The 25,106-nt window shown below is 38.2% G+C and overlaps 1 protein-coding gene across 4 annotated transcripts in view; it reads left to right on the top strand.

Moving 5' to 3' along the window:
* The first annotated feature begins 5,335 nt into the window (after window positions 1–5,335).
* The window catches only part of XPO1 (exportin 1), a 44,574-nt gene continuing 24,803 nt past the window's right edge, over window positions 5,336–25,106 (top strand). Inside the window, exons 1-6 of one of the 4 annotated variants that reach the window (XM_032652797.1) lie at window positions 5,338–6,094; window positions 9,450–9,581; window positions 15,269–15,370; window positions 16,246–16,328; window positions 16,486–16,549; window positions 18,888–18,960. Coding sequence is in view for 1 of the 4 variants with exons in the window: in XM_032652796.1 (XP_032508687.1) it covers window positions 9,456–9,581; window positions 15,269–15,370; window positions 18,888–18,960 (301 nt within the window). In the remaining 3 variants the exon portion in view is untranslated. Of the gene's footprint in view, window positions 6,095–9,449; window positions 9,582–15,268; window positions 15,371–16,245; window positions 16,329–16,485; window positions 16,550–18,887; window positions 18,961–25,106 lie in introns of those variants that run through there. The other 3 variants (XM_032652798.1, XM_032652796.1, XM_032652799.1) reach the window with 3 other exon arrangements.

Genomic DNA, 25,106 nt, shown 5'->3' with positions numbered 1-25,106 from the left:
CCCATCCAGCGGAAGTTCTTTTGACTCTACTTTCAAAATATATTTTGACTTTGAATACTTCCATGACTACCACTCTGGTCCAAGCCCCAACCTATCCCTGGATGAATGCAGAGTCTCCTAATAGATCTCTCTTTTTCTACTCTTGCTCCCCAGCCTAATCTTATCATAGCATCTAGATTGATCCTGTTAAAATTTGAAGTCAGGTCAAGTCATCACATCTGTATTCCAACACCTGGTTGGCTCCCAGTCTCACTGAGAAAACAAGTCAAAGCATTTACAACAGCCTAGAGTAAGGCCCTACATCATCTGTCCCCTTTGTTGCTTTAACTGACTTCCATGGTATAAATACTCCCTTTATGGCCAATTTCAAGCCACCAATATGATGTCACAAATCGTGGAGTTGTGAAGGTATTTGCAGTAGCACATCATTATATGGTATTTCCATCATGCAAATACCATTGATGTAAGTAATCTCAAGAGCATAGATAATAGTAAAATGAAATAACTTAATTAGGAAGTGATAAATTTTGAGTATTTATTACCTTTGTTTTAATATAATTTATTTACTTAATAGTAAGTTTATATAATTTAATTTTTTAACAATGTCTGTGTTTGACAACCAGCTTACAAAATTCTTGAAAAGTTAACAGTTGGCTCCCAGGAGTCAGTTGAAGTGGCTCTAACATACCAGTGTTATAGCACCAAACATGCACCTGCCTCAGGGCCTTTATTTCTTCATTTGCCTGGAAAGCACTTCTCCCAAATGCTTGCAAGGACTCCCTCCTTCATTTCTTTCAGGTCTTTTATTGAATATTACATTCTAGGTATCACCTTCCTCAGCCACTATCTAAAATTGTACCATCCCAATTCCCTATTCCAACATCCAGATTCATTTTTAACCTTAGCACTTATCACTATACAACATACCATTTCTCTCACTTGTTACTTACTCCCAGTGTCCTCCATTAGACTCAAAGCTCAATAAAAGTAGAGATTTTTGTCGGATTTGTGCCCTCTCAAATCCTAGCACTTAGATCTGTGACCAACAATTACTGGGCTCTCAATAAAATATTTGTTGAATAAATGGATCAGCATCACCTCTTCATTTCCTTTATTTTACTTCCTGTCCTGATTCTAATTGCCTAATAGTTAATGGTATGTTATATGTGAAAGAAATGGCATCTTTCCAACCCACATCTTTCCAAAGAAAAGGCATCTTACCTTCCCTGTTTCTTCGCAGACCCCAAACACCAGCTCATTATTTTATTTTTGGCTTAGAAATACTTCAGCAAAAACAACGCTGTGGCTTCCCTTGTCCTGCCTGAGAATGATCCTAGTGAAATGATATTTCATACCTCACTTCTATGTAAGAGAGTCTGGGACCCATTGTTGAAAATTACCTTATAGAACTGTATAAATTTCTCAGACTGTCAAACTATAACTCCTAGACTTAGCAGCCTTCTCAGATGCTTTTTTGCTATGTTCCCCAAAAGGCAGCAGCTCACTTTCAGACAACTGCTAATTCTGCTTCTGAATGATGTGAGGTGTCACAGACTCCATATAGATTATTCACTGAGGTCTCAGACACATAGGGAGTTTATAGCTCCACAGACAGAATATTCATAATTTTCCATAAATATTCTCAACACTGTAAATTGGGTTTGATAGGAATAGGGTTGCAAACTGGACTATGCCCCCAGGGCAATTTTTTCTTGAAAAGAGTATCTCTTCTCTCCCACCTCCATGCTTCACCACCATACACAATTGTACTATTGTCCAAGTTACACTAGTAATGTTTTTGAAATCCAAGGATGTGATGTGATGTGATGTACTGTTTTATGAAGTATTCTTAAAAGCAAATAGGGAAACAATTTCCTTATAAGATATTTACAAAGAAATATTTATCCCAGTGCTTCCTTTCAGGTCTTGCAAAGTCACAAACGTGCCCTAAAGATTCATGGGAAGAACAATCCCATGGAATTGTGAATTTGTACCCTATACATGAATACACTCAGTGAGTCAGACTCATGGTATTTTCAGCCTAAGTGCCCGTTTCTTATGACTGGTAGGAAGAAGTGCATATTGGAAGGTCATTGTTATATCTCTGAGGTCAAAGTGATATCAATTTTCTCAAAAAGAGTGAAGTGACCAATTCCATTATTAAGATAATATAATCAATTCATACCTTACTTCAAATATTTTTTACTACATTATATGGGTATTTAATCTTATAATTTATGTATTCCTTGAAGAGCTCACAGTCAGTAGAGACTGTCTTCAGAGGCAAAAGATCAAATTAAAATGCAAAGATTTGACTCTGGTGTGACCTTAATAGCAAATATCTATGGTTTGATAGGGAATAAACAGGTACTGTTCACATGTTGTGGTGGGTGTGAAAATTGACACAATCATTTTAGGGGACACTTGGGCAGTTCCTATCACAATAACAAATATACATAGCCTTTGACACAGTAGTTCCACTTTTAGGATATGAACCTAGAGATATATTCACATTTGTGCCCAAAGATAAATGCACAGGGATATTCACTGAAGCATTATTTTTAAGAGAGAAAACGAGAAATAGCCTAACTGTACTCAATAGGGGACTGGATGAGTAATTTATAGTACTGAGAAGATGGGGAAGACAACGGAGCTGTCAATAAGGATGAAGTGGATTTATACATTCTGACCTGTTAAGTAAAAAACAAGCCACCAAATAATATGTATAGTATGTCATATATGCTGAACAAAACATAAAGCAAGTATATTTGTAAATGCATAGAAGATATCTCAAAATATACATATCATATCCTTAATGATGGTTATCCCAGAGCAGAAAAAAGAACTGGGGACTGGGGGGGAGGACATATGAAGAGGACTTTTATTTTTTACCATAGATACTTCATTCTCTATTGTTTGAGTTGTTAATCATGATCATGTATTACTTTTTAAATTAAAAAATTAATAGAAATAAGTAACAAGTAGTAAAAAGGAATTTATGAGTTTGTTTCTTTTTTTTCTGATGAATGTTGTGAGACAATGTGAACTAGTAAAAAGAACACAAACATGGGTTCTAAGTTGACTCAGCTCCTGTGGGGTGGTGTGTACCTGTGTGTATGTGTAAGTATGCGTGATAGAGGGTGCTGGGAAGCAAGAGTAAGACCAGGAAAAGAGTAACTACCTCACAGGGTTGCTATAAGAATTCAGTGAAATACTGTACAGAAAGGTCTGTAACAGCCTGCTAGATAGCAGGCAGGCACTCAATACAGTTTACTTACATTTCCTTATTCATATCCCACTCCAAGGTTTGAAGTCTGTTTGACTCCAACAAATGAAGGCAATGAGAAAAGGATTAGAAATACGTCAAACCTGTGTTCTGAATTTGATTCTGAAAATACAGTGATCAAACATAATTATCTGCTCCTGTCACTTCTTTTTGCCCTTTTTGGCTAACTCTAGGCAAAAACAATGGGCTAAATATTTATATCTGATTCACTATGGTCTGACAGATAAGACCTCCTAAGGGATATGATTTAAAGATGACATGAAAAGCGCCAAAGAAGGGGTCAGCAAACTGGGACAATTCGGACTTTACAATCCACAAAGTGCTTTATGAGTCGCACTGCTCCTTCACATCTGCTTCACCCTTACATGGATGAGACAGGCATGGGTGATATCAGCCTCATTAATGGGTGAGAAGGAAACTGAGGCCCAAAGAAGTGAAATGACTTGCCCAAGGTCACATTCTCAGCAGAGCCAGGTCTTATGCCGTTTGTATTCCTATTATTCTGCCATCTAAAAAAAACAGTGGCCTGTTCCAAGAGCTGAAAATGCAGAGGGAAAAACTTTTTAAAAAACAGGACAGCCCCACTTTTCCGGTACTAGAATGTAAGTATTCCACATGATCAGTGTATGTATCATATATATTATATATTTTGGTTTGATATTGTTTGGTTAGGCAATGAATAAAAATCTCAGGTCTGAAAGTAATCCAATATCATTTTGGTAAATCTATTGGAGGGTGAGGGAGTTATGCTTTGGTGTAAGCCTTTGTCCACTGTGAGTGAGGATTTGCTGGAGAAAAGTGTGTTGATTTAATAAATCATTTATGAACCTCTTGGTGGCACAATGGGCCTTCTAAACTTTGGTGGGCTGCTTGGTGTTTCTTCAGCAAAGAACTATCAGTAAAGCTTACTTGGAGGGGCACTTGGGGACAAGAGAGGCAACCATATGAAGGGCCAAATGTGTGCGACTTTCAAAGAAAATACTATTTGGTGATGGTGAAGTATGCGAAGGGCAGCTATGCTGAAAGGAAAAACCGAGGGTAGGGGAAGATCAAGGGCAGTTGGCATGTAGGCTCACCCAGAAAAAACAGACGATGTTAAACCAATTACAGGGATTACAGCGTCTTAATTTTTAGGAAGGATCGGTTGTTAAAGAAGCCAAATTCCAGCCTAGGGAGAAACCGAGTTACAATTTGAAGGAGACTTGCCCAAGAACTAAGTATCTTTCCCATGTCTCCGAGAAAACCACGAGGCGCCAGGAGTGCGCACCCCACACCTCACCCCAACCTCTCAACATCTTGGCCCCAAACCCAGGCCTTTAAAATGGATTAGAGGTCCGGGGCCTACAATTAGTTGGCCTCCGTTGTGTTCTTTTCGCTCCTTTTTTCCACCCCACCCTTCCCCGATTAAAAAAACAATTCGCTGTGCCCTCCCTTTTAGTAGCGCAGCCCCCATCAGAGGGGCGGGTCCCGATCCCGACAGGCTCAGGCCCCGCATGTTGGCGGGAGCCGGCGGGGGCGGGCCAGCGCGGGTCCGGGAGAAGCCGAGCGAAAGCGGGCTACCGCGCGCCGCGCTCAAACTCGCGCCACCACCAGCTCAGGAGCTGCGCCCCACCCTCTCCGTCACCAAAGGCGCCCAGCCAATGAGCGGGCCGGAAAGGCCGGGCCTGCGGGCTAAGCACTGGGAGGGGGAGCGGCGGGAGGGGGCGGGAAGTCGAGGGCGGGCTACGTTTGATTGACAGCTCGCTCGAACCAATCCTCCGCGCGGCTTCTCTTCGCTCTCCTCTGTGCAGGGCTCAGCTCTTCGTCCCACCTCCTCCTCCTCCACCCTCCTCCTAGCTCCTTTGCGACCCGCCCCTCTTCCCCTCCCCCACTCTGCGGGCAAATCGCTGCTGGAAAGAGGCGGGGGACGAAGCGGCGGGCTTGTGTGGAGCCTTGAGGTGGGATTGACGGGCGAGCTGGCCAGTAGGAGGTAGGCTGATGGCGCGGCTGTGGCTGGAACCGGCCAATGGGCGGGCGGGCTGGGGGCGGAGGCCCAGGTTCCAAACGCTCCGCGGCGCCATGGGCTGAAAACTCAACCGAGATGGAATCTCCCAGTCTGAACCGGTTTCAACCGGTTCCGAGTTTGAGGCACTAGGAGGAGGGGGAGAAGCGGCTGCAGCGGCCGCGGCAGGAGCAGCGGGAGCTACAGCATCAGCAAGAGCAACAGTAGCTACAGCCCCGGCGGCGGTGCCTGTTCCAGTCTTTGCTGCTGCAGTCCGTGCAACCACCCAGAGGGGGAGGGGGGAACCACCAGTCGCTGAGGAGCAGGAGAAGGGGGGAAAGTTTAGGCGAGCCTGGGTGGGGGGGGCCCAGCGCCGGAGCCGCGTGAGGGAGCCGTATTTTGGTAGGGGAGTCGGACTGCAACTGGCAGCAGAGCGTCCCCCGGCCGTGTGGACTCTACAGCCCCTACTCCTGCCGCTCCTGCTGCCGCCTGTAGCTGGAGGGTCTCCCTGGGGCAGAATCTTTGGGACTTGACCCCGTTCCCCTCCCCCTTCCCTCACTCCCTAGCCAGGCGGGAGCATTTATTCCACAGATTAATTCCCCTTCTTTTTTGGGGGGGTGGCGGGTGTGTGTATCGGGGGGAGGTGTCCCTGAAATAGTAAATATTGTTGAGCTTTTTTTGCCCTTATCCTCTTCGTTTTTTTAATTTCCTTTTTTAAGGTGGGAAAACTGTGAAACCCACCTTGATTTCCTCCCCTCTCCCCCCCCCATCCTCCCTCGCCCTAATCCCCCGACAAGGAAGGAAGAAGCAGTTGGTTCAATCTCTGGGTAAGTCGACTGTGTCTTCGGGGTCGAGGGTCGGGCGGCAGGGCGGGAGAAGGCTGGCGTGGGGCGCGGCGGCGGCCGCGGGAGGCGAACCGGGGAGGCGGCGGCGGGCCCACAGCAGAGCCTGCGATTGAATGGAGCCGCTTCTGCCGCTGGGGGATGGAGGCGGGGAGGCTGCCGCGGGAGGGGAGCGCTTGCTGGGTCATTCGCGTGTGCGGGTAGCGGTGGAGGAAGGCAAGGAGCGTGGTAGTGAAGTGGGGCCCGGCGCGGGGGTGGAAGGGCTTCCCCAGCCCCTTGGGTTGGGGAGAAGTTGGGGTGATTTCGGGAACATTTCTGTAAATTATTAGGAGTGGAAGTTTCCAGAAATATTTAGTGCAGCAGCATTGAAACGTCCGCCTGCATCACGTGGCCCCTCGGTGGAGAGCTTGGGATCGCGGGAGGGAGGGGCTCTTAAGTCCTTGCTCCTCCTGCAGGGAAACTCAGAATCTCTGGTTTTTTACGGAGTAGAATTAGAAGTAGGAAAGGTTAGTTGATTTTTCAGGGAAGTGCAGATGAAGTTCTGTGCTGTAGTTTGTTTGGGGGGACTTGGGTGTGTAAAGTGATCGACTCATTTACTGCTGGCATTGTACAGTGGATAAAATACCCTGATTCTCTTTCATTCCCGTGTCTGAGTTTGGGGTGGGTGAGAGGAAGTGGTGTACCGGGGGAAGCATGAGAGATTTGCCCAGTCCGGACCTCCTCTGAGCACGCAGAGGCCATGCTGCATAGAGAATGGGGCGGTGAACTTCAGGCGCCTGGTCTAAATGCCTTCTCCGAGTATGGGCGGGGTGAGTGCGTGCTCCAGTATGCTATAGTTAGAAGTGCTGCACGTCGGTTCGGGTGGGAAGAGAGGGGAGGGCGGGCCTTAGTGAGGTGTGTTTCTACTGAATGAAGCAGGCAATTGCCCACACAATCTAAAGTAGCAGTCTTTCTCCTTGCAGCGACTTGTTTTTTGACCTACTATGTAGTTATCATTAACGGTTATGATTTTCTGGTTTTTGGATGGGAGCTGGCAGTGTGTAGTTGCCTGCCTATTCAGTTTGAAGTGGCAGTGAAGGTATTTTGGTAGTCACTTGTAGAGTCACCACGTGGCTGGATAATACCTTATATTTGCTATACAGTGAGTGGAATTTAGAATTGAGTGTCGCAAGGAGAAGGAAAAGCTTTTGTGGTTTCTTTCACCTCTCCCGCTATGGCTGTTTGCTGTCTGCCTGATTGTGTATCTTAAGCGCGTGGGACACTGCTGTTAGTGGAAAGAATGTTTTGGAAGCTGTTTGATTTGGGAGACTAAATGTGCTTGGCATTGACTAGAAAGCCGCCATTTCTGTACTACGTACGGTTCGAAAATAGGTAGGTCATTTCGAAGATAGCCGCTAGTTTTTAGGGTGGCATACCCTGCTGTATTTAATACAAGCTTCTATTCTAAACCTGATTTTTTTTTCACAGGAATTTGTCTCATATTTGTAAGGACAATGTGCTTGAAAATGAAACTTTTTAGAGTCACTTTATTCTTTCTCGTTTTGGCTATTAAATTATGATAGGACGAAATAGGATAAAAGTTCGTTCAATTTTTAACCCCCCCAATCGAAAACATTTGATTTATAGATCTTGGTTTTGTGGACATTGCTTTTCAGCCTCAATTTTTAAGATTGTCTCATCCTTTGAAATTGTATGGCACTTGAATGGGGTAAATTTACACTTCCATTTGTGAAATATATATTTTCTTTTTCCTATTAATATTTAGATCAAAGATTGTGTATGTCAGGTATTTTGCATTAAAAATACATTTAATAACTGCTGTAGAAATTTTTGAAATCTCACCAGTTTTTACTGTCAACAGTGGATGGAAGGACTTAAGAGGAATAAAATTCCTCAAACTCATAATTTCTCAGTTTTTGCATTATATCTAACCTAACTGATCCTTCAGACTTTTACTTTGTTGTAACTGATATTATCGTTAAGTAAAACATTTGGCTTAAAATTGAAATTGCTGCCATTGTTAACGTTTTTTTTTACCTGTTATAAAATAGACAAGAAATAATGCCTTTTTCCTAACAAGCTGCTTTGTCCAAACATAATGTAATTAAGTTAGCCACCCATTTCCTGATCTTGGAAGGTTAAGAGAGGGAGAAGTAGAGATGACCATCTGACCTTGTTGGGTCTAAGTACAGTAAACCAGGGGTACTTAGCTCAAGGTTTCATGCATGGCTTTCATGGTGTCCTGAATCATCTGTAACTGTATACAAAGTTGTGAATTTTTTAAATTTGGCAACAGCTATCCTGTTCCTCTGATTGTGAGGCATCTTAACCCCAAAAAGTTTGAGGAGTGCTGATTTAGCCAGTCAGACTTAAGTGGCACTGGCTTTGAAGAAAAAGCAAAAGGAAAGATTTTTATAAGGCTGGGCAACAAGAATGTGCATGTGTGCCAGCATCTTGGAGTAGAATCCTCTTAAAGGGGTACCATTGCATATGAACCAGTAGGTTTTAGCCAGTACATTACTTGAGGTGAAGAAGCTCATTTTTCTGTTATGGTAGAATTTAGTCTTATTTAGAAAATAGCAAGATTTTACAGCTTTTTGTTTTGCCAGTCAGTACTTGGAAATTAAAAAAAATCTTGTTTGACGTATTACCATAGTTTTTTTTTTCTAGAACATATATTCAGGGAGCTTGTACGCTTGTAATTTAAATCTCCACAAATTCATTCAGGGATGAAAGAAACAAATATAAATGGTTTAATTGAGTGCAAAAGCTTAAATTCTATAGAGGTTAAGGATACCAGATTTGTTAGACTTGTTAGCTAATCATTGCTATATATAGGAAAACTTTTATACCACATTTAATTTTTAGCGTCTTCAGTATATCTTAAAAATTAAGGTAACATGAAATGAGGGAAAGTGAGCTTTTACTGAACTAGAAGACCCTACTTGGGGCAGGGGGCGGGGATCCATTTGAACTTCATCTGTATTTAAAATTTTTGAGATCAAGATTTTAAATTGTATCAGGTTTTAGGGCCATAAATTCTTTAATAATCATTTTTAAAACGGGTTAGGGTGACTTTATATACATGTTAGTAGAAAGAACAGTATGATTTTTCTGGGGTGTAAAAATAAAGTGAACCCTAATGATTAATGCAGTTGTGGAGTACCTAAGTAACTTCAGCGTTTATTTGCTTTTACTGTCTCAGTTGTTTAGGTAAAATCTCTGAAATACAAAGTAAAATATTTGTCAGAACATGGTTGAAGTAAAATAACTTGAGTAGAAACTTTTTGACAATATCAAAACTTCATAGGCGCCTTAAATTCTTTCTCTTTATTTTCAGTAATCTATGCCAGCAATTATGACAATGTTAGCAGACCATGCAGCTCGCCAGCTGCTTGATTTCAGCCAAAAACTGGATATCAACCTTTTAGACAACGTGGTGAATTGCTTATACCACGGAGAAGGAGCCCAGGTAAAGTAGTTGATCAAACATTATTGCAGAGTAATAAAGTTGTTGAGTTTAGAATAAAATTTTAAATTACCACCTTTTAAAAAATATCCCATAGTTTGTATTAAATTGGAATTATATATTAATTCTGAGAGGTGGTCTGGAGAAAGAAATTGCATTACATTTTGAAATGGTTTAGAGTGGGAAGTTTTGGAATATTTTTATTATCCTTGTTCTATTCTTCAGCAACCTTTACCCCGTTTAATAAAAGATATAGCCCAATGTATTAAATGTTTTGTAGATATTAAAGGTTGTATGTCCCTTATATATTTAATGTATTTGGAGTTAATATGAGTCTTCTGTTTTTGAAACATTTAAATTGCAGAAGTACTTCACAGATAAAACTTGTTTTAAATATCCCACAATACCAGGTATCTTTACATTGTTTGAATTTTAGCACTTGTAAAAGTGATAACTGTTAAAATAGGAAATTGTCTTACACTTAATCTATGTTTTGATGAGTTTAAGGTTTGGGTTTTTTTTTTTAAAAAACAGGAATGTTTGTAAATTAAAAATTTTTTTTATGGTACAAGAAACTGGACAATCTTCAATCTGCACCCTGTGGACCTAATAAAGTTTTAAACGAGTAAAAGTTTCTGTTCCTGGATTAAAAAAATCTTATAAGGTGACGTGACAGATATCTTGCTAGTAAAATTTTGTTGCCAAAAAGTGCATTTCTGGTAGATAATGTATCTTCAAGCCATTAATTTATATTTGCATAGTTAAACCCTGGCTACTTTGATACTTTTTAAAAACCTCTGAAAGGTGGATATAGTGGTATCTTTTATAGATAGTCCAAAAAACATGATGTATAAATATTAGCAAGTGCATAAGTATTTCTATTCCCTTCTGAAATCTAACATTGGTTTCACTATAATAAAGAAAAAATTTAAAGGGAAAAAGGGCCATGAAAGTTGTATGAGTGGAAAAAAATTACAGTGATTTTGTAAGCTTGTTAGTGCAGTTTTATACTCCTAGGCGCTTTCGATCAGTGTTCTTGTCTCCAAAAGCATTCCTGAAAAAGTATCCGTATTTTCTACACATACTATACATTCAACATGGAGCTTTAAGCTCCATTTCATCCCAGCATGGATGTATGGAAAGCAGCTGCTTTTGGAAGAAAGTATGACAGTAAGGTTGAAATGCATGAAGTAAGGTTGGGCTCAACTTTGACTATATTAGAAGCATAAGTCTATAAGCCATTAGGAAGATAGGCATTTAATTTTATCATATCATTAAGCTGCCACTGCTCTTTAGTCTTCGTTCTTTTTTAACCTGGTTCACAGCATCTAGAAGTATGATGACTAAATAGACCAGTGTTCTAGGCTTATAACAGAAGTAATTATGAAGACTATGTTGTAATATTGCTTTAGTAATGTTTCACAGTGTCGAAATTTAATGATTTGTTTTAAATTTGACGTTTGAATAAAGACTAGATTTAGAAAAGTGTTTACAGATGTTTCCATTTATGAAGACAAAATTAACTTTACCAAAAGTAAGAATTTTATGTCTGGTTAGATTTCTCATGGGACAAGTCAGTTGCATAAAGAATAATCAGTAAGTTGGTATTTGTTATAGATAAGGGAACAGGCTTAGAGCTTAAAGGCAGTTAAGAACCCCTTTTCTGAAAGTGATATCTTTAAACTTCCTTTGTTCAATTTTTTATATACCACTTCTTGGGGGTTTTATTTTGAATAAAAAGTTGAAGGTTGCAGTGGAAAACATGTTTCGTTTTTTTCTTTTGCGGTACGCGGGCCTCTCACTGTTGTGGCCTCTCTCGTTGCGGAGCACAGGCTCTGGACGTGCAGGCTCAGCGGCCATGGCTCACGGGCCTAGCCGCTCCGCGGCATGTGGGATCTTCCCGGACCAGGACACGAATCCGTGTCCCCTGCATCGGCAGGCGGACTCTCAACCACTGTGCCACCAGGGAAGCCCGGAAAACATGTTTTTAGTGTTAAATGTCTTAAATTTATTCCAGTAAGTTTTCTAGTCATTCCTCTAGAATCTCATCTACAAAGTTACCTACCTTGCAAGAGACTGGAGGATTAGTGATGAGGTTTTGTAAAGCACCTGTTAGCGGTGACTGCTATTTAGGAGCCATCCTGTTTAAAGGAGACTTTGAAAGTATAATGAAGATGATTTCACATATGTGATGTAAACTCATTGTTTTCGGTTTTTTTTTTTTTTTTTGGCGGTACGTGGGCCTCTCACTGTTGTGGCCTCCCCCGTTGCGGAGCACAGGCTCCGGACGCGCAGGCTCAGCGGCCATGGCTCACGGGCCCAGCTGCTCCGCGGCATGTGGGATCCTCCCAGACCGGGGCACGAACCTGTGTCCCCTGCATCGGCAGGCAGACGCTCAACCACTGCGCCACCCGGGAAGCCCAAACTCATTGTTTTAAAATATGGTTTGGTGGGGAGTTTTTGTTTGGCTTTGGTCTGTCATAAAATATGTACTTAAAATAGCAAGTAGAAATTATGCTAATTAAGTTTTAAACTCACCTGTATGTAGCCTAACTTTTTTGAAAAGGATTTCATAACTTTGGAGAGGAAGGAATTATTAGAAGGGTGGCCTTTAATCTGTAGATAGAACTTTTGCCTAGATGGGTAGTATAGTAGAATAATTAGCACTGTAATATTAGGACTACCTTCTGTTATAAACATTTTTCTATTTTTAGCCAAATAGGACGCCAGGGAAACAAAAATGTTGGAGTTGGGTGTTTTCTCCCGTACTGTGTTAAGTGTCTTGAACTCTTTAATCTATTGCTTAGCAACTAAAATACTTTCAACATTCAGTTAGTAACACAGGGAGATGCCAGATTTTCTCTCTCCTCGGTTTCCCTTTGTGCCTTTTTTAACCCCTCTTGGGGTTTTAAGTTAATAAAGGAATATATTTTTTAAAAGAAGAAAAGGATATATTATGTAAGGACAGTGGGATTAAGACAAATTTAAAAAGGACGCAAATACTAGCAATAACTTTAGAGAGTAAAATTACAACAAAAAGGATGACTGAAAAGGAAGGAACGTGATTTATGGGGAGATTGAAATGAATGGTGATAGTGTGGGGAACTATTCATTTATGTGTAGAATGCTCATCACTTCAAAAAATCTGATAAAAGTTGTATCTTGACCAAATAACTTACTAGGCATGGATCTTTGATGTACCTTATCCTCTTAATATTTGTTACTGTTTTATATGCAAGTCTATCCAGTTAGATATTCTCAGGAAGAGAATCAAAACACTGCTAAAATGGGCTTTGGCCATAAATAATTCACATCACCATTCTTTCTACCTTTTGTTGGTTGCTTATCATATGATACAATTACAACCCTTTAAATCAAATAAAAAATGTATAGTTGTATTTCAAGACTTCACACACTTGCTCTAATCCCAGACCCTTAGGGTGGAACCCAGGCACCTTATTTTTCTTTCAAGTTCCAAAGTATTTCTGGTCTTATTGTCAGGATACAGAACCATTACCTAATTTAGTGGGTGTGTATTTGTCAACGTTTTAAACAATAAGCAGTGTATAAAAGCCAAAAGAGGGGCTTCTGTGGTGGCGGTGGTTGAGAGTCCGCCTGCCGATGCAGGGGATGCGGGTTCATGCCCCAGTCTGGGAAGATCCCACATGCCGCAGAGCGGCTAGGCCCGTGAGCCATGGCCGCTGAGGCTGCGCGTCCGGAGCCTGTGCTCCACAACAGGAGAGGCCACAGCAGTGAGAGGCCCGCGTACCGCAAAAAAAAAAAAAAAAAAAAAAAAAAAGCCACAAGAGAAAAAATTTTTTTTTTTGTAGATTGGAATAAAAGCCAACTTAAAGATTATGAGGTGTCTGTGTCAGAGATGGTTTAAATAAGAATGCTTTTCTCCCCTCCTTTTGATGCTTCCTTGTTTAACCCATAGAATCAAACCCTTGATCAAGTAAATGATCTAACAGAAGGATAATCGCCAAATTTTAAAACGACAAAAATTTACTCTTTGGTTACAACATGTGATAGAAATAGGTAAAAGTTAGTTAGGGAGGATCCAGTTGAGCTACAAAACAGCCTATAAAGGTGAAAAAGATTAAGCGGTTGCTTCCTGAAAAAAATTAATAGACTTATCAGCCTTTGATAAAATGTAGTGTTCATATTGTGTGAAAAACTAACAGTTAAAATGAAGAAACTGGATAATGTCAACATGGCTAGATCTTTAAAACTCTCAATTGTCAATCATATCTCAGTGAAGCCAAGGGAAAGAAACTATGTCAAATGGAAAGAGGGAACTGCAGAAGGATTTCTACAATATACTATTTATATAAAATTTAGTAACCACACAACTATTTTTATGAAATTCATACACATGCTGTGAAAATAGAGACAGGAAAAGACACCAAAGTCATGAAAGTGATTATCTCTAAAGAAGGAACAAAGGAAGGAAATGGCGCTGAAGAAAGGTACAGAGTTCCATAAGTTTTAGATCTTATGTTTAAAAGAAAAACAGACAAGTGCAGCAAAATCTAACATTTGTTAATTCTAGATGATGGTTTCATAGATTTAAATATTCTGGGTTTGCATTTTAGAAATACAAAAGCAAAAAAAGAAAATTTTCAAAATAGCTAGGATTTAATATTGTGAAATTAAAGGATTTTCAGAGACAAAGGTGTGTTTACAATAAACTGAAAATACTGCTTTAAAAGGGTCTTAATGTTTTATGTGTATCAACAGGTATTAGAGTTGTAGACTTACTTAGACCTAGCTTTTATCTGTCTCCCCTGAAATATAATTTTATAGATAAAGTTCGTTAAAGATATCTTGGTGACTCTTATAAACCAGAGTATACCATTACATAACTTGTCTAAGTAGATGTGAATTTTTATATGTTGCTTTTGGTTGATTGTGTGCTGAGAACCCCTTTATGTTGGAGTAGATAATTGATTGAATTTAAGTTCAGTTTTGAGAATACCAAATAAAGCAGATTAGGGGAAGAAAACACTTTTCTGTTTAAAAGAATATACCCATTCTTTTTTTTAATTAATTTTTAAAATTCGTTAATTTATTTTGGCTGCGTTGGGTCTTCATTGCTGCGCGCAGGCTTTATCTAGTTGCGGTGTGTGTGCTTCTCATTGCAGTGGCTTCTCTTGTTGTGGAGCACGGGCTCTAGGCACATGGGCTTCAGTAGTTGTGGTGTGCAGGCTCAGTAGTTGTGGCGCACAGGCTTAGCTGCTCCACAGCATGTGGGATCTTCCCCGACCAGGGCTCGAACCCGTGTCCCCTGCATTGGCAGGCGGATCCTTAACTACTGTGCCACCAGGGAAGCCCTGTACCCATTCTTTTTTTTTTTTTTTTTTTTGCGGTACGCGGGCCTCTCACTGTTGCGGAGCGCAGGCTCCGGACGCGCAGGCTCAGCCGCTCCGCGCATGTGGGATCTTCCCAGACCGGGGCACGAACCCGTGTCCCCTGCATTGGCAGGCAGACTCTCAACCGCTGCGCCACCAGGGAAGCCCCCCATTCTTAATTGAAGTGGATAATGGACACATTTTTATTTCTCTAAGGGACTAGTTTCTTGAGTATTTCTGAAAGTTGATAAAAATCACTGTCCTATTAGGATTTGTGCCTTGCTCAATACCATTCGAAAGAACAAGTTAGCTTAAAATTCTTTTTGTATACTATTTTAGCAAAGAATGGCTCAAGAAGTACTGACACATTTAAAGGAGCATCCTGATGCATGGACAAGAGTCGACACAATTTTGGAATTTTCACAGAATATGAACACGAAAGTAGCAAGTGGTGGTTTTTTAAATCCATTATTTCTTCTTTCTTCCAGTCATAAACTTTGAGGAAGGTATCTCATTTTTAGTATTAGCATCTGTTATCAAATCATTTAATAATGTTAACTTATTTCAAAATTTAGCCTTAAACATAGAATGAATTCTTGCAAATAGTCCTAAGAATTATAAATGGAGTTTTGAAATTGGGACTAGTATGCAGGTGGCTTTTTTTTTGTTGTTGTTTGGGGGTTCTTTTGGTTGGTTTTTTTTTTTTTTCTTTTTCTTTTTAGAATATGTGTACAGATCTCAGCATAATTCTGAATGTTATTCAGAGATGAAACATAACATCAGAGGAATTATTTTGGGCAAGTAATCAATATAACACAGGCTAGGCACCTCCAAAACCAAGTTGTGTGGGACAGCGTAAAACCCTACTCCATGGTACCAATGCTTTTATGGACAGCACTCAGTTTTTATTTGCAATTGAAAATGTTATCATTTGGGTCCTTTTTTCTTAAGTTTGAACAGAAGGGTTGATCAAATGTGTTTTTGACTGTTAGGCTTGATGATTCACACTTCTCTTTAAACTGCCTTAAAGTAGTAAAATACCATGCATGGGCATTCTGTTTAAATACACACAAGGTTTCCACTTGGTATACATTGTGTTAAACAGAAAGTAGCCATGTTCACCTCTGTTTCTGAAATCAGACTGTGTTAATTAACAGTTTAAATATTAACTAGTTTTGACATCTTATAATTTTAGGGCAAAAATACAGTCCAGAACTTCCTCAAAGTGCTAACCTTAAGTAACATAACAGTGTTTGCCTGTTTGCTTGCCTGGTAAATTTTGCTTTTTATACTGACAGACATTACTAATGTTTAAGTTGATTTATCAACAGTATTTTTAAAAACTCAAATTTGTCTTGTGAAAAATGAGATGATTAGAGGAACAGAAAGAAAGCAACAGGTAAAGAATTCTTCCATTTACATAAATTACAAATGATTTGGTGCTAAATTTATGCACTATGACATTTGGCTTTATGCAATCATTTTTTTTTCTTTAAAGATGTTAACACTACCTGATATTAATCATAATGTTCCATTATGTTGATTGCTTGTAATAGGAAGAAAAGGGGTGTCTTCCTGTGCAACTGACACAGCTAGGCTTTGACGGCAGGCCTCCACAAGGTCTACCCTTTTGATTCCCTTTAACTGAATTCTGTTCATCAATTGTTTTTGTTTCATGGGCGGTGGGAGGGGAAAGGGGAATTCAATGCATAAAATAAGTATTTCTAAGGGCTCAGTAGAAATTTCTACCATAGGGATCATTTCATGCATTTATTTTTTCATTTAGTCTTTGCTGTTCTCTGTCCCTCATCTTCATAACTCAGCAGTGGATTTCTCAAGTCCTGAGGTGTAAAGCAGAAACTTAATACTTCAGAATGATATTTGGATTATTTATGTATATTTCCAAGTAGTTATTTATCATTGGCCCTCAGATTTGGCTATCACTTCAGATTTTTTAATCAAAATACTCCTTTTCAAAGAAATGTGAATTCTCATCATGTGTAGAGTCTTAATGTCTAGGAGAGATTGGGTTTTAGGGTACTATGTTGGTGATCTATGTATTCCTTTGAACTAAGTAGTGAAAGCTTTTATTGGGCTTCCTGCCTCAGACCTGTGTGCAGAAAGATGAAAGATGAATTGTATCTTCAGCAAGCTTGTGCTACTTTTTTACAGTTGGAGAAAGGACTAGAGGTTAGTAAATAGGGTAATTCAGGTAACAGTATCAGATATAAAGGCAGAAGTAAATAAATGCAACAATGGAGGGGGATATCCTTCAATTAAGAAGGGTAGGCTGAAAATACATTGGCTAAATATGGTTAAGTTATTAAGATTAGTACTTCTTAACTGGTGTATTTATGGCAGGTTTTGTGTCTTAGTTTCTTAAAGATCTTTGTAATTGGTTGAGAATTAGCAAGAGGGTATATATTCATGTAGTAAGAAGTGCATTTGTTTTGACTTAGTAAAACTTTTGACACTCTGATTTCATGCCTTAGAATTAATTTAAAGCAAGTTTAGGGTAGTGTGTTTTTAAAGTTAATTTAGAATTTTAGTCAATGAGAAACTTACCTTTTTTGTTTATTTACATTTGTCTGAAACGTAGATCTATAAAGAGAGGTAAATGAACAGGAAAGAAAGCTTCACCATTTACTGCTGATTATGAAACTTTTTTGGCATGGCATCAAATTTATAATTTGTAATTTCAGAATTTTGCTTTGGCCTTGTTTTTATTTTTGAAGTCTTTTTAAGGAATGTTCTGCAAATGTAGGATTTGGGTTGAAATGGCAAATTTTTCCTAAAAAGTATGAAATGTTAAAAATGAAAGAAAACAGCAAAAACACTGTTTGAGCACAATGTAGTTTGGGACAGTCTATATTGTGCTTTGGATAAAGTGTGCATTCACATGATCCCTTTGGTTGAAATACTAATGCTCCTATTTTATTGTGTGATGACTAACCATTTTAAAGATGAACTCTTATTCTCAGCCAAAACTTGCAATCTGAGGTTAAATGTCTATATATGAATGAGTTTACCTTTCAGGTATTATGGCTGATTCTTCCCTAATTCAACCAGTTGAAGCATACCACAACAGTTTTGACCCTTTTCTTCCTCCTGTCTATCCACACTAATTGGTCATGGTAATGATTTTGGGTAGTAACTCCTGTAGCCTTGTAAATTGTTATAAATATGTTGACTATTTAGAGTGAGTAATCAACAGGAGGGACAAAATGGCTTGAAAGTGGTATTTGTATTTATTAACGTTCTTACATTTTTAGTTATCATTTTTATAGTTGGAAGGAATACCTGAAAGGTAGATACAGATTGCAACATTCATTTGTGTATTATTTTGACCTGTGCACAAAAGTTTATCTTTAAATTAGTAGAAATAGCAACTCTAAGGGTGGGGTTAAAATTTAAAATTAAACCCGTGGGCTGTCTTGCTGCTCCTTAAGTAACACACCAGTGATGTTTGTAAAACACTTTCTGTAGAAAGTATCTGTGACAATACTTTAATACTTGGCCAAGAGCTTACAACTCTAGAAGATGGTAGGAAGCTTGAGAGCATCCAAGCTGCCTAAATTCTTAGGAGCCTGGTCGTGTTAAAGTACGTGAGCCTATAAGCAGTCATTTATGCTGTGAATTCGTATCTGGCTGCTACTTTTCCTTCTACAGACTAAGCCCATTTGGCTGCTAAGGGCTTTTTATTTGGTTCTTCCTCCTGGTGTGAGCATGTATAAACAGCAGGACGTTAAATAGAGTAGTAAACAATAAAGTGAGGAAAATGCATGAAAACTCAGTATATGGGCAAATAGATCCTTGTTTAATATATGTAATTAAACTTGGTAGCATAATGTTTTTGAAAATTTAGATGTAAATGTGTGAATGTCTGTCCATTTGTGAATCCTGGAAATTGCCAGTCTTACAGCAATATATTCACATGCTTCTATTCTCCAATTTTCAGTATTATGGACTACAAATTTTGGAAAATGTGATAAAAACAAGGTGGAAGATTCTTCCAAGGAACCAATGTGAAGGTAGGAAAGTGTTTTAAAGAATTGTAGATTCAGAATTTTATTATTCCTGGCATTTTTATTATAGTTGAGTATTGGACAGGAGGAATGTGTTGAATCTTCAGCAGTTTATTATGCTCTAATGGATTACTGCTTTCATCATACTGCAAGGCAGGTTCTGTTTATATTTAGGGTCAGGGGAAGAATAAGGTTATTTTTGGGGGAAAGCAGAAACCAGACTGGTGAAACTTTCTACAGTAAATATTGTGAAAAATTTGTATCAACTTACATAGTTAATCTAGACCGTGTTTGAAATGAATGAAATTTGAATATGCGCTCTTATATATTGTTTTAAATTCATCACACAGTAGCAAGTAATGAGTACTGTAATACAAGGAATAACATAAATATAACAGCAAAGGAAAAAACAAGTTTTAAAAATCAAGACTTTAGCTTTTGACATTCTGGGCATACCTTATAAGAGGTTGGCTTCTAAAATAAGGAAAGATCAAAAAATGAAGCTGTGGAGATGCCTGGTATTAATATTTTTACTTTTTCCTTTGTCACTACCTCAGTAAAAGTAGTCATGGTTTAAGAAACATGGGGCAAAGTTAGTCTCTTGGAATTCTTTAATGCAGTTCCTTCCAGTTTTCACATACTGCCTTATTATCTACTTTGTTACTTGTTTAATCTCTGAAAAATAAAGAGAGAAGTCTGGATTTTAAAATGGGGTTATACTACTTTTGGTGGCATTTTTTCCTATTAAATTATGTTCCCTTTCTTTGACTGTTGCTCTTTAAGATTTGTCTTTACCTGCTTTCTCATGTCATCTTTATGGTGGAATAGCGACCTGGATTTACTCAGTCTGACTTAAATCTTGACATCTTTCTAGCACTTTTAGAGGTCACTGGGACAATTTTTAATGGCAGTATCCGTAATACACCATAAACTGAATTAAGAATGATAGTATGGGAGGAAATAGTGCCCCCCCCAAAGAGGTTCCTGTTTCTTTAAATGTTTTTATTTTGGTTTGAAACCATTTTAGATCACATTCTGTGACTTTCTCAGAAATTAGTAAGTACAGTTGACTCAGGCCCAAATAGATCCTTTGTACTTCACTGCTTTTAGGGACCTTAGGTGCAGTTCTGGTTCCTTTACTACTGTTGTTTTTATACTTGTCGTTTGAGCCTCAAATTTAACTTTGGGTATGGCTTACCATACCAACAAAAAAGTGTGTAATATTTTACTTCAGTGCCATTTTACTGTAATAAGTCCCTCTTTAATTTCTAAACACATAGACCTCTGCTTCTTATTATATAAGGATTGTGCTAGATGATCCTCCCAAATTATTTTCCAGGTATAAAATTAAATGATTTAAAATTATACTAGCTTATCAGTCATGGTTGTATTTGTTACTGAAAAAATTAGAGGCTAAAAGTTCTCCCTGAGGGCTTGACAGTTTTTGCTTTCTGCATGAATGGGAGTGGCATCTTTTGGTTTTTATCATAAAGTCAAAAGCTTCCATATATTTCTATGTAAGTATCAAATATATACATATTCCAGGGCATATGTATATTTAATATATACCCTGGAATATGTATATAATTTTAATTTTGAAAGTCTTACCATCTTGTTTGGCAAAAACTGGTAGAGGCGGGGTGGTGATATTCTTCCTGAGTCAAGAGAATTCTATTTTATTCATGTGTTTCTATTCTGTATTAGTGAGATACTTCATTTCTCTGCAAGCAGTACTTATAAAAAACATCAATTAGAATCACCTTTCCCCTTGCATTTCCCCTTAACACTAGTGATAAAATTGCGTGGGATGTAAACTTCTTTAAAAGTACGTGAAGTTCCTATCACCACATGTATGGTTTTCACTGTCAGTGAAGTCATTACATGGAGGGGAAAGTGTGAGGTAATTTTTAGGGTCTTTCAGAGGCTCAATATTAGAAGAGCGTGTAAAATGGCTCCCAGAGAATGTTAGTGAACTCTATCTAACTTTAGATATACAGCAGCAACTTTGCATGATGCATTTAATGATGTGTGTTCTTAAGGTAATTGATCTCATTTATAAAGCATTGGGAAATAAATTTATTCACTACTATATTTATAATTCTTTCCAACTTTGTCACCCTAGGAGGCTTTTACAATCCTAAAATTTTGTATCTTGCGAAGTATACTAAATTTCTGAATGTTAATTTTCCTTCATCTTAAGTAACTTCGATATTGGAAATAAATTAGTATAACCCCCCAAATATTGTACATTCCTTTTGTTTATAATTTGTCATATCTTTTAAGCTGTTGTCTCCACTTTAGCTAGTCTTTGTCCATTTTAGTACCATTAGGTATTAAGACTATACAAATATATTCCCTACGTCAGAGTATTACAGGTAGGAAGATAAAACATGTTAAAAATGATATCTTTTTAAAAAAATATCATTAAATTAGGCGTATATGTAATAAGTGCTAACACATGCTAAAAGAGGGGAAAAATCAGGTTGGCCCCTTTGGACAAGCTCATTCATGAAAATGGCAATGCTTGATGTATTTTAAAGGAATGATAGGTTTGGTTATCAAACCTATCAAACAGCAAGCCAAGATAAGTTTTTTTTGTTTGTTTGTTTTGGGTTCTCGGGCCTCTCCCGTTGGGACGTGCGCAGCCGCTCCGCGGCATGTGGGATCTTCTGGGACCGGGGCTGCGCCACCAGGGAAGCCCCCAAGATAAGTTATGTACATTTTTTCCAATCCAGCATATATTTTATCAGCTTTCAGGTTCTTGTCCATAAGCGTACGTTAATTTTCACATGTTCGTTTAGTGGAATGGCATTTTCAATTTAGGGCATTATCTAAAACAGTTTGCCAGGAAAATACCTGACAGTTCTGGACTAAGTTAGATGTCTCTTGCTCTGTGTTCCCTTAGTGTGTCCTGTACCAGCGGATCACAAATGAGTAAAATTTTAATGAGCAAAAGACGGATAATAGCCGAGAAAGGACATGTTAAAAAACATTTAATTAAAAGATATTTTAATAAAAATAGAGCAAGGGAGATATAACCTTCATAATCATTTTAATGAATTTAGATTTATGTAATACAAAGTTAACTACATTGCTCTGATTTTTATCATTTTGCTTTAGGTCAGAAAAATGGTTTTTTTGGTCACCCCCATCCCCACCCACTATAACCTTTATCCCACTTAGCTATCACTGTTTTTCTCACTCTTTATTATCTTCCTCAAAATAAGCTTAATGGTATCAGGGATCAGAGAATGTCTTTATTGCATTCTTACTGCTTGGTATATAGGTGTTCAGTATATAATTATTCAATTAATGAATTACTTATTATTGAAGTACTTCAGTGACTAACACCACTCCCTATTTGGGATTCATTCATCTATTTAAGACCCTAATGACTTTCCCAGTATTTTTGCTTTTACATTTTTAAGTAAGTCAAGACAATTTTTCATTTTAAGATATTGAGTGTAGTTCTCTGTGCTATACAGTAGGTCTTTGTTGTTTATTTTGTATATAGTAGTGTGTATATTTTAATCCCAAACTCCTAATTTATCCCTCCCCCAATCCCCTTTCCCCTTTGGTAACCATAAGGTTTTTTCCTATGTCTGTGACTGTATTTCTGTTTTGTAAATAAGTTCATTTGTATCATTTTTAAAGATTACACATATAAGAAATACCATATGATATTCGTCTTTGTCTGCTTTACTTAGTATGATAATCCCTAGGTCCATTCATGTTGTTGCAGATGGCACTGTTTCATTCTTTTTTACGCCTGAGTAATATTTGTGTGTGTGACATCTTTATCCAGTCTTCTGTCGATGGACATTTAGGTTGCTTCCATAGTTTTTAAGGAACCTCCATACTGTTCTCCATAGTGGCTGTACATATTTACATTCCTACCAACAGTGCAGGAGGGTTGCTTTTTCTCTACACCGTCTCCAGAATTTATTATTTGTAGACTTTTTGATGGTGGCTATTCTAGCTGGTGTGAGGTGATACCTTATTGTAGTTTTGATTTTCTTTTCTGTAATAATTAGCGATGTTGAGTGTCTTTTCATGTGCCTTTTGGCCATCTGTATGTCTTCTTTGGATAAAATGTCGTTTTAAATCTTATGCCCATTTTTTGATTGCGTTGTTAGGGGTTTTTTTGTTTTGTTTTTAAGCTGTGTGAGCTGTTTGTATATTTTGGAGGTTGATCCCTTGTAAGTTGCATCATTCGGCAAGTATTTTCTCCCATTCTGTAGGTTGTCTTTTTGTTTTGTTTATGGTTTCCTTTGCTGTGTAAAAGCTTTGAAGTTTAATTAGGTTCCATTTGTTTGTTTTTATTTAAGACAATATTTTTGACTCAAGAAAAAGAAGAAATTTTAATACGTAAAGTGGAATAATTTCCAAATAGGGAATGGTTACTAGTCATTGAAGCGAAGGTACACTAGGACTGTCAGTGGTGTTGGTTCTTCTTTCTTGTCTGCAGTACACATCAGCTTTCATTATAACCTTCGTTCCTTTTTAAAAATAATTTTGGTGCTTGATTTAGAAGGTTCAAACCATAAAGAAGTGGGGGGAGGCCTCCTTTGTCTCGTGAAAAAAATCTTTGTTAAGGAATCTCTATTATTTTAATTTAAACCAAAGGATTATGTTTTAATCTGTTAAGGCATATGGCTTACAGATCATTACATTTCATGAAATATATACAAACTTGCTGACATTGAACAGGGGAGTGGTGAATTTATGAAGAAAAAGTTCAAAGTGATAAAGCCATACTATCTTGATTGTATTGCATGGTTATTGGGATGTGATATAAGAGGTAATGTGTGTAAAGCCCTCTGCATATCTAGGTGCTGACTATGGATAAACACAATGTGTATGTTGCCAGCCTTCTTCCATGAAAATACTCCCACTTCTCTCCATTTCACCAAGTAATCATACTAGTCTCAGGTTACCTTGTGATTTCTGCAATAGCATCCTAACTGGGCTCCTTAACAGCCATTTATGTGTGTCCCTTGTAATATATTCACGACAAAGGATTTAGCATGCTACTTTAAAAAACAGAACTAAGGTCACTCGCATGCTTAAAGTCTCTCATTGTACTGAATATCACGTTTAACTTGTTGCCTTTAAGCAATACTGACTTTTAAAAATTGCTTTTTTAAGTTTTGTTAAGGTATATTTAACATATACAATAGACCATGTTAAAGTGTACAATTTGATATGTTTTGACTCATGCATATACCCGTGAAAACACCACTGTAATCAAGACCTTCTTCTTTGTGATTGCCCTCTCCTTTACCTCCCCAGCCCCCAGTCTGCTTTCTGTCACTCACTTGATTAGCTAGGAGTAGAATGGGTAGATCATATGGTAGGTGTATGTTTTTAGCTGGCTGCCCAACTGTTTTCCAAAATGGTTGTATCACTTTACATTCTCAGTAGCAGTATGCTTCCCATCCTCACCAAAGCTTGGTATTGTCAGTGTTTTTAATTCTAGCCACTATGGTACATATATAATTGCTTCTCACTGTGACTTCTGCTGTTGAGCATCCTTAACATCTCTGTGTGTATGTTTACTTATTTTAAGTTGATAGTGTTACTCCCTGTTGAACAGAGAAAGTTGTTTGTTGGTCATTTTGAAAAGAAAATTTAAGTGTTTGGGCTCTTTAAGCCCTTGGCTCTGAAGCAAATCCATGAGAAACTCCTTTTTTCCCCTCATAGAATGTAATGTTTGAAATACCAGAATAGGCACTCCTATTTGTGTATTTTTGCCAGTTTTATAATATGATGGGATAATAAAGCAAAGATAATGATTAATTTACATTTTATCTAATAAAACAAGGCAGTATTTTTCAAGATGTTCTTTTGCATTTCAGCATCATACATAATTGACAGAAAGTATTTTCCCACCACTTGAGGTTAAGGTAGCCATTTGATCCCCCCAAAGTTTCCTAGTTCTGTGTAACTTCCATAAGAGGTCTTTACTTGAGACGTAACAATTCCTAATCCTTACCTTACATCCATGCAGGAGACAGGAACCACCTGTAGATTTTATTAAAGGGGTGTGGATTTTATTATGATTGTTCTTTTGTTATAGGAAAAATTGTTGAATTTTTAATAAAATAAAAACTTGTTCTGTTGTGATTAAATATATATAATGTTTACCATTT

The sequence above is a fragment of the Phocoena sinus genome, chromosome 13 (assembly GCF_008692025.1).
Source record: "Phocoena sinus isolate mPhoSin1 chromosome 13, mPhoSin1.pri, whole genome shotgun sequence".
Taxonomy (NCBI): Eukaryota; Metazoa; Chordata; class Mammalia; order Artiodactyla; family Phocoenidae; genus Phocoena; species Phocoena sinus.
This window is presented reverse-complemented; position numbering and strand designations above follow the sequence as displayed.